This window comes from Chiloscyllium plagiosum, chromosome 18 (genome assembly GCF_004010195.1).
Source record: "Chiloscyllium plagiosum isolate BGI_BamShark_2017 chromosome 18, ASM401019v2, whole genome shotgun sequence".
Lineage (NCBI taxonomy): Eukaryota > Metazoa > Chordata > Chondrichthyes > Orectolobiformes > Hemiscylliidae > Chiloscyllium > Chiloscyllium plagiosum.
The window spans coordinates 31,586,918-31,601,598 of record NC_057727.1 but is presented as its reverse complement, the minus strand read 5'-3'; the positions used below and the strand labels follow the sequence as shown (position 1 = coordinate 31,601,598).

The window sequence follows — 14,681 nt, the reverse complement described above, 5'->3', positions numbered from 1 at the left end:
ACCCGGGTCTCTGGCGCTGTGAGGCAGCAGTGCTAACCACTGTGCCACCATGCCGCCCACATTTATGTTTGCTAATATTTTCCTTTTTGCATACCTATATACATTGATACTCTATTCTTTTTCTTTGTTAATGTCTTGGTCTTTCTTTCCTGAAATCTAAAATTCTCTTCAGAATTGCAACTTTTATTTAAAAATGTTATAAAACTTCCTTTTTATCTAGTGGTATCTTTAACTTACCTTGTAAGTCATGATGAACTTTGGATATTTTTGCCTTGAAAGAATTGTTGTTTTTTTAACCTGATCTATCACAGCCAGCTTCCTCCTCAACTTCACAATCACCCTTGTTTACATTTAAGACCTTTAGTTCTGGATTAAATGACCTCTTTTTCAAAATGCATGGAAAATTCTACCATACTATGCTGGCTATTCCCTCAAGGTTCTTGTGTAACAGTTATTAATTAGCCCTTTCTCATTGCATAATATCAGATCTAAAATATCCTGTGTCTTTAGTTTTCTTGAGCAGTCTGTTGAGGAACCATCTCAAGCACATTTTAAGAATTGGTATTTATTAATTTACCCAGCCAAGATGTGGATTGAAGTCATCCAGATTATTTATTCCCCTTGTAATATGTACCTTCAGCTTCTGTATTTTAAACTCTGTTCCACAATATTACAGTTGTTTGGATGTATATAAACAACTCCTAACAATTGTTTTGTGTTTCTTAGCTTCATCCAGTCAATTTATGGAGTGAGTGTGTTATTGGCTAGGCCAACATCTTCAGTTGCCATTGAGAAGATGGTTCAAGAACGCACTTTACCACCGCTGCAGTCCATGTGCTGTTAGTAGATTCATAATCCTGTCAGGGAAAGAGTTTAACACTGCAGGAATGGTTATATATTTCCAAATTAGAATGGCAGGAGAGAAACTTGCAAGTATTCCCATGGATCTGCTACCCTTGACCTTCTAAATGGAAATCGCTATGGGTTTGGAAGGTGCTGTCTAAGGAGCCATGGTGAATTTCTGTAGCGCATTGTTGAACAGGCTGGGGCTGTTTTCCCTGGAGTGTCAGAGGCTGAGGGGTGACCTTTATAGAGGTTTACAAAATTGAGGGGCATGGATAGGGTGAATAGGCAAAGTCTTTTTTCCCTGGGGTTGGGAAGTCCAGAACTAGAGGGCATATGTTTAGGGTGAGCGGGGAAAGGTATAAAAGAGACCTAAGGGGCAACGTTTTCATGCAGAGGGTGGTACGTGTATGGAATGAGCTGCCAGAGGATGTGGTGGAGGATAGTACAATTGCAACATTTAAGAGGCATTTGGATGGGTATATGAATAGGAAGGGTTTGGAGGGATATGGGCCGGGTGCTGGCAGGTGGGATTAGATTGGGTTGGGATATCTGGTCGGCAAGGACGGGTTGGACCAAAGGGTCTGTTTCCATGGCTGTACATTTCTATGCTGCTGAGTGTTGCTGGTGAAGAGAGTGAATACTTGTGGATGTGGTGCCAATCAAGCAGGCTTCTTTCATCTTAAATGGTATCAAGCTTCTTATTGTGAAGAGCTGCATTTATCTAGGCAAGTGGGGTGTATTCCATCACACTCCTGACTTATGCCTCATGGATGGTGGACAGGCTTTAGGGAATCGGGAGGTGAGTTACTTGCTGCAAGATTCCTAGCCTCTGACCTGCTTTTGTAGCTATTGTGTTTGCAGTGAGTCCAGTTGAGTTTCTGGTAAATGGTAATCCCCAGGATATTGATAGTGAGGGATTCAATGATGATGACATCAATGACTGTCAAGGACAGTGATTAAACTCTCTCATTGGAGATGGCCATTTCCTGATTGTACATCCCATTCCTCTGATTGAAGATTCCCCGCCCCCCAGTAGCTTGATTCCGCCCTTTTATTATCATCACAATCCCACCTTTTTTCTTTGCCTATCCCTCCTAAATGTTGAATATCATTTTAATGTTCAGTTCCCAGCTTTGGTTACTTTCAAGCCATGTCTGCATAATGCCAATTAAATCATACTCTTTTACTTCTAGTACCATCAGTTTACCTATCTTGTTGCCAATGATATGTGCATGCAGGTAGTGCTTTTAATTCTGCCTTTTGTTTTGATGCTAGTTGATTCTCTGACTTGTTTCTGCTGTGTTTCACTTTCATTTCCAGCTTTTCTATTTTCCATAATCTGCTTTGTTGTCATTCTATCTGAATTCTTTTATATCTTGTTCCTGTCCCCGTAGCAAGCAAGTGCACTAGGAAATCTCTCCTTGAGAATGCTCCTCCTGGTCCCATACAGGTGTAACCCATTGCCCAGAACCAGTGCTGGAGCCTCAAATCTCAAGACCTCCCTCCCCGACCAAATTTCCAGCCATGTGTCTTTTTTTTCAAGCTTCTGATTTCTGTGCTAAAAGTATTCTGTGATTACAGTGTTGGAGATCCTGCCTTTCCCTAACTTGTATTTTCAGGACCTCCTTTCTGTTTATGTTATTGATGCCAAGGTGAACCACTGCCTTTGACTCTTCACCTTCGATATTGGCTTTTATTTCAGTAAAGTCTTAATTTTTGCAATTCTTGTCAAGTTTTTAAGTAAACTCTCTAAAGTAGACTCTTCCAGTTCCACAATTAATATTTCTGATGAGCATGCAAATGTAGCATAAACTCCTCTAGCCTCTTGGCTACTTCTTATGACCCTGAATGAAACCTCTGACTAGCCTTTTGACTTAACGAGAAAAACTTTTTTATTGTGTGGCATGGTGTCAAATATTGTCTTTATATGGTATTGTGAAACGTTTTGGAACTTCTTGATTAACTTTCAAGGTGCCATATAAATACAAGTTGTTATTGCCAGTATTACTTGCCCAAAGGAGTGAAACCAAAAGGCCATGCAGTCCAGAGTGTGGTGCTGGAAAAGCGCCGCAGATCAGGCAGCATTGGAGGAGCAGGAAAATCGACATTGCCGGCAAAAGCCCTTCATCTGGAATGAGGCTGGGAGCCTCGGCAGTGGAGAGATAAATGGGAGGAGGGTGGGGCTGGGGGAAATGTAGCTGAGAGTGCAATAGGTGCTCCTGGATGCTGCCTAACCTGCTGTGCTTTTCCAGCACCACACTCTTCTCCACCTATTGCGCTCTCAGTTACCTTCCTTTCTCCTCTTTCCCCCCCCCCCCCCCCCCATTTACCTCTCCACCCCAGAGGCTCCCAGCCACATTCCTGATGAAGGTCTTTGCCTGGAACGTCGATTTTCCCGCTCCATGGATGCTGTCTGACCTGCTGTGCTTTTCCAGCACCACACGATCTCTACTCTAATCTCCAGCATCTGCAGTCCTCACTTTCGCCCAAAGACAATACGGTAGTCCGTATAAATAGCCCCAGAGCGAAGAAAAAGGAGACAGAAACATTGACGGGAGCGGAGGGTGAAGGGAGAGAGACACAATATAAATATATTCCTCAGAATTACAAGAAATGCAAATGAGATTGGAAGTTGGAGGTCATTTTACTTGCCTAACTCCAGTTATTTAATCACGTTTAGTCATGTGCTGTGCAAGATCTCTGCTTTGATAGCTTAATATTTAGAAAACATTGTTCTGAAGGTGAAGCAAAAATACAAATTTAATGCACAGAAAAGTACCAGTAGCTATGAGCATTTGGTACATTTGAACGTGATTGACAGTACCTTTGTGAAGAAATGCCTTCAGCTGATAGAAACTATCAACTCCATCGTCAATTCTCTCTCGATCTTGTGGTGATCTGTTAGTTTTACATGTCACATTTATCAGTGTCCAGCGCTTTATATTTGTGGGATTATTTTCCAAGGGGGTTTATCGGTTTTTGTATTTCTGGAAGCCTGTATTCGCTGATTTTTTTTCTCCCCCCTACCTGTTTAATTTATAAATATGTTGAATGTGAATGATTCTGTACATTATTTTATTAAAATATCTTGCAGCTCTGACGAGTAGGCAAGCCCTCCTCGCCCAGCAGTGTGGAAATGCGGTAACAAGCTCGGGCAGGTAGCACAAGGAGAGGCGTTGAGTGACGGCGGCCGGGTTCCTCGATCACAGCCAGCGCCTTTGAGTCAGACCGGAGCCATGTACGGCAGTTCCAGGGCAGTGGGCCACGTGGAAGGCAGCCCATCGCGGTCTCCCCGGCTTCCCCGTTCACCTCGCCTGGGACACCGCAGAACAAGCAGCGGCGGCACCGGAGGAGCCGGCAAGACCCTGTCCATGGAGAACATCCAGTCTCTGAACGCAGCCTACGCCACATCGGGACCCATGTACCTGAGTGACCACGAGGGAGTCGCCTCCACCAGCTTTCCCAAAGGGACCATGACCCTGGGCAGGGCGACCAACCGAGCCACCTACGGGGGGCGGGTGACGGCCATGGGCAGTAGTCCCAACATCGCCTCGGCTGGCCTGCCTCCCGGCGGAGATGCCCTGTCTTTCAGTGATCACCACCAGCACAGCGGCATGGTGACCCCATCCTCCCATCACCACCACCACCACCATCACCAAGTGCCCTCCACCCTGAGGCAGGCCCGAGATAACACCGTGGTCGATCTGCAAGCGCAGCTCAAGGATCTGCAGCGAGAGAACGAGATCCTCCGGAAGGAGCTGGAAGTTAAAGACACCAAGCTGGGATCGTCCATGAACAGCATTAAAACTTTCTGGAGCCCCGAGCTGAAGAAAGAGAGAGTGCTGAGGAAAGAGGAGGCGGCCAGAATGTCGGTGCTTAAAGAACAGATGCGAGTATCTCACGAGGAAAGCCAGGTATAGTTCTTTTTTTGTGATTTGCTCTCCATTTTCCGAAGCGATATGCTTTGAAACGTTTAATTTGTGGGTTGCTCCAATTTTTAAAGCATCCTTTGTAATAAGGAGGGTAAAAGCCTCCTGATTCACATGGACATCAGCCAAGAGACTGCAGGATCATGTGCTAGCTGGCTGCTAATCTTTCTCACCATGCTCAGACAGGTGGCTGGGGATGCTGTCAACTTTTAATGAGTGCTCTACCCACTGATCGAGTTCCATCTTTAAATCTGTTACCTCAAATTTGACCAAGCAGATGACTGATCATCTTTTGACCTCGTGAATAGAATAGAACAAACCACTTGACCGACTGGAGTGATACTAACTGACTTTTATGTAGCTCAATTCACACCACTGAGGTTCTCCCAACTGTCCACTGACAAAATCATGATCCACACAATTATTGTTTTGCAGTAGGACATCTTTCCATTTTGACTTGCTCACTTGTTGTTATCTGAGATTGAGTTATTCCTTTGTCTTCAGATCCCTTCCTCCAGCTTTGTCTTTTCAAGCACTCTTTAGTTTTCTAGTTACAACCTTTTTTTTTGTTTTCTCATCTGCTTTCTCTACTTCAACAGTGACAATGCATTCAGTCACTTTGCCTATCCATGGGGGTTTCTTTTCAGTTTTTTGAAAAACCTCTTGAAACCTGTATGCTTCTGTTCTCAATATATCCATTTCTTTCCATCTTCTTCTCTTAAATCCCTAGTTTTAATAGCTGTCTGCTCATTGGAATACTGTCTTGCCTGAAAGTAGGTCATAGCAGTGCAGAATTCCAAAGTTGTTGAACAAAGAGTGTGATCTTCCCAGGGCGATGTATTTTCACTCCTCTCACCCAGTGCTTAATTGCTATGGGTGACTTTCTTAACTTGGGCACCAAATAAGACCCTTAAGTGATCACTTAATTGCTACTTGGGGCCTTCCACTTGCCATTTGCTGTCACTAATCTAACAAATTGCATAAGAGCTCCAAATTGCCTCCAGTGACTGTAAAATAATAGAAAATGTGGTTCTAATGTTATGGCAGAGGTCTTGAGAGAGTGATCAGTGTATGCTATCGCCCTTCATTTAATATTTAACTATTGCATCCTTTATTACACAGAGATCAGCTATTACAGATTTCAGATTGCATTTGACAAGTAGTAGTCAAACCTACATGAAATATCAATTTCCCTTGACACATTGGAAGACTTCTGCTTGGACAAAGTTAAAGGAGTTCAGAAAAACCATTGAAAGCTAGGTCTTTGTGACTGTGTCTGTTATAACAAATCTGGTGTGTGCACTCGAATTGGGGTGGTGATTAGCACTGCTGCCTGCCAGCACCAGGGATCCAGGTTCTACTTGCCAGTAGGTTTCTTCTATCGATTCAAGCAATCCTGAAAATGTCACTTCATTTATCTTACTGTGAAATATAATCCGCACTTTTCCATCCTCTCTAATTTGCTGTCCCTTTATCCCTAGTAAACTTCATTTTGTGCTGACCTTCAGACCTTTGCATTTCTCTTCCATTTGATGCCCAGAATTATCCACTCTATTCCAGTTGAGGACAATCTGAAAATGTGTATTCTAAACTATTACTTCAACACAATGCTTCCTAATCTGATTGATCTGTAGTGCTTTTTAAGGTATAATTATTGGTTTATAATTATTTTATAAAAATGTAAAGATCTACTGATGACCATGAAATCATTGATTGTTGGAAAAACCCATTTGGTTCACTACTGTCCTTCAGGGAAGGAAATCTGCCATCCTCACCTGGTCTGAATTATGTGACTCCAGACCCACAGCAATGTAGTTGACCTTCAGTTGCCCTCTGAAATGGCCTGGCAAGCCACTCTGTTGTACCAGTTGCTATAAAGTCTCAAAGAAATGAAACTGGATGGATCACCTGGCATCGACTTAGGCACTGGAAAAGGCAATGGCAGAAACACAGTTGTTGACCCTGCAAAGTCGTCCTCAGTAACATCTGGTGGTTAAAGCCAAAATTGGGAAAGCTATCTCACAGACTAGTCAAGCAACAGCCTGACAGTCATACTCACGGAATCATTCCTTACAGACAATATCTCAGACACCACCATTACCATCCCTGGGTATGTCCTGCTCCACCAGCAGACAGATCCAGCAGAGGTGGTGGCACTGTTGTATACAGTCTGGAGGGAGTTGTCGGGAGTCCTCAACATCGGACTTCGAGGTCTGGAGTCAATGGCTACAGGTCAACCATGGGCAAGGAAACCTGCTGATTACCACACACTGTACTCTCTCAGCTGATGAATTGGTATCCTTCCATGTTGGAGAAAATACTGAGGGTGGCTGAGGGTACTAGATGTATTCTGGGGGATTTCACCGTCCACCACCAAGAGTAGCCCAGCATCATTACTACTGTTTGAGTCCTAAAGGACATAGCTGCTAGACAGGATCTGCAGCAGATGGTGAGGGAACCAACAAAAAGGAAAAACATGCCTGACCTCCTATCCTTGCCCATCTGCCATCTGCCAACTGCAGATGCGTCTGTCCGGTTTTGGTCAGAGTGACCACCGCACAGTCCTTAGAGACGAAATCCTCCCTTCATGTTGAGAAAAACCTCCATGTGTGGCACTAAATGGGACAGACTTCGAACAGATCTAGCAACTCAAGACTAAGCATCCATGAAGCATTGTGGGCCAGCAACTGAATTCTATCCAGCACAATCTGTAATCTCATGACCCAGCATATCCACACCCAAATGTTCCATCAGGCCAGGGGATCAATCTTGGTTCAATGGAGAGTGAAGGAGGATATGCCAGGTGCAGCACCAGGCGTACCTGAAAATGAGGCGTCAACCTGCTGAAGCTACCAAACAGGGCTACTTGCATGCCAAACAGCATAAGCAGCAAGGGATAGAGAGAGCTAAGTGATTCCACAACCAACCGATCTAAGCTCTGCAGTCATGACACATTCAGTACTGAATGCTGCTGGACAATTAAACAAATTGCTAGAGGAAGAGGCTGCGCAAATATTCTATTCTCCATTATGGAAGAGCCCAGCACGTCTGTGCAAAATGTATGGCTGAAGCTTTTGCAGCAATCTGCAGCCAGAAGTACCGAGTGGATGATGCATCTCGGCATGCTCATGCTCCCCAGCATCACCGATACCAGTCTTCAGCCAATTTGATTCACGCCCAAGGACATCATGAAACAGTTGCAGGCACTGGATACTGAAAAGGCTACGGATTCTAACAACATTCCGGCAGTGGTACTGAAAGCTTGTGCTCCAGAACTTGCTGCTCCCCTAGCCAAGTTGTTCTAGTACAGTTACAACACTGGCTTCTACCTGACAGTGTGAAAAATTGCCCTGGTATGTCTTGTACACAAAAAACAGGACAAATCCAACCTAGCCAGTTACCACCCCATCAGTAAAATGATGGAAGGTATTGTTAATAGTGCTGTCAAGCAGTGCCTGCTGAGCAATAACCTGCTCAGTGATGCCCTGTTTGGGTTCTGCCAGGGCCTCTCAGCTGCTGACCTCATCAGTTCTAACATGGACAAACCAGCTGAATTCCAGAGGTGAGGTGAGAGTGACAGCCCTTGATATCAATGCTGCATTCAACTGAGTGTGGCATCAAGGAGCCCTGGCAAAACTGGAATCCATGGATATTAGAGGGCAAATTCTCCAGTGACTGGAGTTTTACCTGGCACACAGGAAGTTGGTGTGGTTTGCAGAGTTCAGTCACCTCTGCTCCAGGACAGCTTTGCAGGAATTGTTCAGCTGTATGGATTCTTCAGCTGTATGGATCGATCGATCTTCCCTCCAGGTCGAGGTCAGAAGTGGGGATGTTTGCCGCTGATTGTGCAATCAATGTTCAGCACCATTCATGACTCTTCACATACTGAAGCAGTCCATGCTTCAATGCATCGAGATCTGGAACACAACACTCTCCAGGCTATGCCACACAAATGCAAAGTAATGACCGTCACTGAAAAGAGAATCAACCACAGCTCCCTGACATTTCATAGCATTACCAGTGTCCCCCTGAGCTATCCACATCCTGGGGTTATCATTGACTAGAAACTCAACTGGACTCGCCACAAATACTGTGGCTACAAGAGCAGGTCAGAGGCTAGGAATAGTGTGGCGAGTAACTCCCCACCTGGCTCCCCAAAGCCTGTCCTCCTCCAAAAAAGCTGCAAGTCAGGAGTGTGATGGAATACTCCCAACTGGCCTGGATGAGTACATTCCATCAACAGTCAAGCTTGACATCATCCAGGACACAGCAGGCCAATTGATTGGCATCATATCCACAAGCATCCACTCTTACGACCACTGAGACTCAGTAGCAGCAGTGTGCTGAAACAGGCAAATAGCAAATGCATAAGTAGATGGCATATCTTTATGAACTCAAATGCAAGTCTTCTGGTTTCTGGTTTTCTGAACTGACCATAGCCTTTTCTTTTATTTAACATTTTAAATCTGTTTGAGTTAAGTCGCTAACTGAAATTTACATTGGAGTTTCACCCTTTTTTTTTAAAGTTTAATTTTGGATGACAACATCTCAGCCTGACCAGCTTCCTACCAGGGCACACATTTATATTTTTCTTAGGGCTTCTCTTGAGGGTTTTCTTTTGGTTTTTTTTTTTTTGCAATCATGTACTAACATAACCTTCTGTATTTGTGTTGACCTAAATGGTATTTGGGCTTGCACAGGATCTGAGTTTGATGCAAAATGACTGAATGTACTGGATTCTGCCAATGCTATTAGCCCTGACAATATTCTAGCAACAGAATTTCTGATATGCTCCAGCTCTAGGCGAGCCTCTTGCCAAGCTCTTCCAGTACTTCTCCAGCACTGACATCCACCTGGAAATGTGGAAAATTGCCCAGGAACTTACTGTGTGGAGAAAAAAAAGCAGGAGAAATCCAACCCAACTAATTAGCACATCATTCTACTCTTGATCATTTAGCAAAGTTCAAATGGCACTGGTAAAAGAATAAGCTGCTCACTGATGCTCAATTTGGGTTCAGCCAAGACCATTCCACTTCTCAGCTCATCACAGCCTTGGTCCATATGTAGATAAAAGGACTGAACTTTAGAGATGTATGGTTGAGGGTAACTATGTTAAACTATGCTTGACATCAGACTAAATAAGAATCTAGTCCCTGGCAAAACTGGAGTCAGGAGGATCGGGGAGAATTCTCCAGTGATTGGAATTATATCGAACATCGAAGAAACTTAAGTTCAGTCAACTGTGCTCAAGTATGTCTCTGGAGGAGTTCTTCTAGTTAGTATGCAAGGTGCCACCATCTTCAGCTGCTTTCATCAATGATTTTCCCTCCATAAGATCAAAAGTGGAGATATTTGGCAATAATTATACAATGTTCAGCACCATGTGTGACTACTCAGATACTGAAGTAGTCATGCTGAAATCCAGTAAGACCTGCACAATATCCAGACTTGGGCTGACAAATAACAAGCAACATCTATGTCACACATCTCCAACAAGGCAAAATCTAGTCATCACCCCTTGCCATTGAATGGTGTTAGCAACAATCTATCACTATCAAAGTCTTGGGTGACATTAGCCAGCAACTGAATTGAACCTGTCACTACATAATGTGGCTGCAAGAGGTGTTTAGAGGCTAGGAATCCTGTGCTGAGTAATATGCTATGTGTTTTTCCGATGCCTGTCTATTATCTGAAAGGCACAGGTCAGGATTGTGATGGAATGCATGCCCCTACTTGGATGGTTACAGCTCTAAGCACATTCAGGAAGCTCTGGGGATAGCAGGAGCACAGCACAGCAGGGGCTTGGGGGTGGAACGGGGGCAACTTCTGGATAAATAACTGAGGAGAAAGTCAGAGTGGCAGGAGTGGAGCTGAATCCATACATAAAGCTCCAGAAGTTGTGTCGCAGCTCGAAAGGTGGCATAGGCTTGGTTGCTCAGGAACCAGCAGTAGAGACTGAGTGAGTAGTGTCAGGAGGGAGATTAAATGCTGTTTTAATAACAGGTGCTCTGTAGGACCAGGAGTGCTGGCTGATCAAATATTCCACATAATCAACGTAAAAACATACGCTATGGAGTAGAAATATCATGCAGGGTATGCACATTTATTGTTACACTTTATTTAAAGCATAAATCATTTAAAGAATAATGCAACTTTGCCTTAAAACCTACCAGCAGAGAGTCTTCTCACTCAAACCCTAAACTGACTACTTGGACATCATGGTAGATTATGGTATTTGAGGCAAAATTGACTTGAAAACTGAATCAACTTGGCATTTTGCGTGGCTATTCAATTGAATGAGAAGTATATGTTCATTGAGGTTAATAAATTACAAATTCAAATACAAACTTTACGATATTTGAGGTATACAATATGCTCGGTTTATCAGTGCCAGCTAAAACATAGTTTGCAAATAGGAAGATAAAACAAAACATAAAGCATAGTTAAAGCATTGGTGTAGGAGGGGAGGGATTCAGATATTTGGATCATTGGGATCTTTTCCAGGACAGGTGAGACCTGTGCAAGAAGGAACGGTTGCACCTAAACTGGAGGGGCACCATTACCCTGGTAGAGAGATTTGCCAGTGTCATTTGGGTGGGTGTGGACCTGGACCAGTTAGTCAGTATGTGGAGTATTTGAAGAGGAAAGGGGCTAAATCAAGTAGTCTCGTAGAAGAACCAGCAGGGTCAAATTAATGAACACAGCAGGGCAAATGGTCTGCAGTGCATTTATTTTAACACAGAGTATAACAGATAAAGCAGATGTGCTGAGAGACTTGATTAGTACATGTGACTATGGCAGGACTGGTAGCTGAATGTTTAGGGTTTAGATGTTTCACTTGTGATAGAGAGGGATGTAAAAGGGTTCGGGGAGTTACGTTGCTAATGAAGGAGAATGCCACAGCTATGACAGAGAGGCACCTTGAGAGAGCTCATCCAGCGAGGCCATATGGGTTGAAGTTTGGAATAAGAAAAGCGAAATTACCACTATAGGCCTCCCAAAAGCCAGCAGGAATTAAAGGAACAGAGGGCGGCACGGTGGCTCAGTGGTTAGCACTGCAACCTCACAGCGCCAAGGACCTGAGTTCGATTTCAGCCTCGGGGACTGTCTGTGTGGAGTTTGCACATTCTTCCAGTGTCTGCATGGGTTTCCTGTGGGTGTTCTGGTTTCCTCTCAATATAAAGATGTGCAGGTCAGGTGAATTGGCCATGCTTAATTGCCCATAGTGGTAGGTGCATTAATCAGAGGGAAATGGGTCTGGGTGGGTTACTTTTTGGAGGGCTGATGTGGACTTGTTGGGCCAAATTGCCTGTTTCTGCTTTAAGGAATGTCATGTTTTTAAAAAAAAAAATGTAGGCTATTTCCCAAGTGCAGGTAATTGAGATTTGGGTAATTTGGTGTTTGTTGGTTGGTGTAAACATTATGGACTGAAGGATCTGTTTCTATTCTGTGTGACTCTGACTCTAAATATAAGCAGATTATAGAGAGATGTAGAAACAGTGTGGTCGTGGGTGACCTCAACTTCCACAATATTGACGAGGACTTCCTTACTGCTAGGAGCTTAGATGGGACAGAATTTTAATTGCATCCTGGAGTTCTGCTTGAAACCATGTGTAGATGGCCTACATATGTAGATAGGTCTGTGCTTGACCTCGTATTGGGAAGTGAGGCTGGCCAGGTGATCGAAGTTTCAGTGGGGGAGTATTTTGGGGACAATGTTCATAATTCCTTAAGTTTTAAGGTAGTTATTGATAAGCCTGGTCCTCTGGTAAAAGTGTTAAATTATGGGAAGGCTACTTACAACAGTATTAGGCAGGAGCTAGGGGACCAATTGGATTGGGGACAGCTGTTTGAAGGTAAATTCATCTGACATGTGGGAGCCTTTTTAAAGACCAGTTGACTAGAGTTCAGGACCAGCATGTTCCTATGAGATGAAAATTAGGATGACAAGATTTGGGAAAATTGGATGACAACAATTTATCCGAATCCCACCCTGACTCATTCTGTTTGTAATTCCTCCCTCCCTGCAGCCACCCAGGATCTGTGCACGTGTGATTTAAAGCAATGTGCAGTGCACATGTCAGTGTCAGTAAATGTGGCTTTAAATAAAAGTAATTTTCTTCTAGAATTATCAATCCCCCCCCCCCCCCCCCCCGCATTAAGTCTACAACTAGGAAAACATTAATAGTATAGTATTTAAATTGGCAAAAGAGAAAAGATATGAATTAGCAGCAGACTTTTTTTTTGAAATTAATTGCTGCCCCTGCTTTTCCACAGGCAGCCATCACCTCCTTTAATGTACCTTTTATGTCGTAGAGAAGTTTCAGGTAACGTGTTGCCATAGACTACGCACAAGGCTGGGATATTTTAAACAGGCCGTTGGTACCCTCTTTACTGCATCTTGGATCTCTGATATTTAAATTTAACAGTTAAGTGTTCCTTACTGTAGTGTTCACTGCAATTTTTCCTCATCGATCTCCTTTTAACATATGGCATCTTTAAGCTAGGGAAGCCACATTTATTTGCAAGTAATTAATTACCTCGTGATTTCCACTGTTCTTAACTCCTCACTCCTCGTTATGAGTGTTCCTGAGCTAACCAATTTGAATCTACTCCTTTTTTTTAATTATCTCTTAGCCTCCCTCTCTCTCCCTTCCCTTCCATGCGCAGCCTTTCCTTCCCCTCCCCTTTCCTGCCCCTTAGTGGGCAGATGGCTTCCATGACAAGGAGTCTTTGGTATTGGCATTGAGCCTGCTTCTGACCTTGGCTCTTTCTCCCTGGCAAAATGGCAATTGGCATTTGGCATATTATGCCACTGCCATCCCCCCCCACAAAAAGCTCAGAAAAAGGAAACATGATGGTGTAAGAATGCAATGTGATGTTGCTGAACTCAGTGTCAAGTCTGGAAGACAATAGACCAGTTTTATTGAATGAAGGTTGTGGAGGTAATTTCATTGAGTGTATTTATCACCGAGATCGGTATTTGATTAGTAAGGGGATCAAAGGTTATGGGAAGAAGGCAGGCAAATGGTGTTGACAAACTTATCAGCTGTGATCGAGTGGTGGAGCAGACTCGATGGGCCGAACAGCCTAAGTCTGCTCCAATATCTTATGATATTATGGAAAGCTGAGGTGCTGTTGTCAAACTTATGTTGAACTTCATTAGAGCACTGCAGGAGGCCCAGGATAGGTGGAGTAACACATAGTAAATGGTGACGTCAGCAATTTAGTAAAAAAGGGCTATCTTCAAAAGATCCAAGATGTAAGATCAGTTTGGGTGGAGCTAAGAGACAGCAAAGGGAAGCAAATATTTGTTTGTGGAACAACCAAACTGTAGTTCTTGTTTTGGGTATGCTATAAATCAGAAAATTAGATGCATGCGATGTAGGTAAGATAGTAATGATGGACAAATTCAATTTGCATTCAGATGATTAATCAAGACAGCACTCATGATGTAGAGGATGACTTCCTGTGAGTGTGTTTGAGATGAGCTTCTGGAATAGTATGTTGAGGATCCAACTGAGGATAAGGCTTTTTGGAGTTGGTGATGTTCATATAATAAAGGAACCATTGGGAAATATTGACGATAATGTGATAGAATTTTACATGACATTTGAATGTATTCTAGTTCATTCTAAAACTAAGGTCTTAAATCCGCTCTAGTTCATTCTAAAACTAAGGTCTTAAATCCGCCACCTCCAAACGGACCCCACCACCAAGGATATATTTCCCTCCCCTCCCCTATCAGCATTCCGTAAAGACCACTCCCTCCGTGACTCCCTCGTCAGATCCACACCCCCCACCAACCCAACCTCCACTCCCGGCACCTTCCCCTGCAACCGCAGGAGGTGCAAGACTTGCGCCCACACCTCCCCCCTCACCTCCCTCCAAGGCCCCAAAGGAAAC

At 43.7% G+C, this 14,681-nt stretch overlaps 1 protein-coding gene across 8 annotated transcripts in view; it reads left to right on the top strand.

Annotated features, from left to right (window-relative positions):
* The window catches only part of LOC122559010 (ERC protein 2), an 825,386-nt gene that overhangs the window by 39,221 nt on the left and 771,484 nt on the right, over window positions 1-14,681 (top strand). For all 8 annotated transcript variants that reach the window (XM_043708089.1, XM_043708091.1, XM_043708092.1 and 5 more), the window contains exon 4: window positions 3,941-4,760. In XM_043708089.1, coding sequence (XP_043564024.1) covers window positions 4,083-4,760 — 678 coding nt within the window. In that variant the 5' untranslated portion in view covers window positions 3,941-4,082. The remainder of the gene's footprint in view (window positions 1-3,940; window positions 4,761-14,681) is intronic.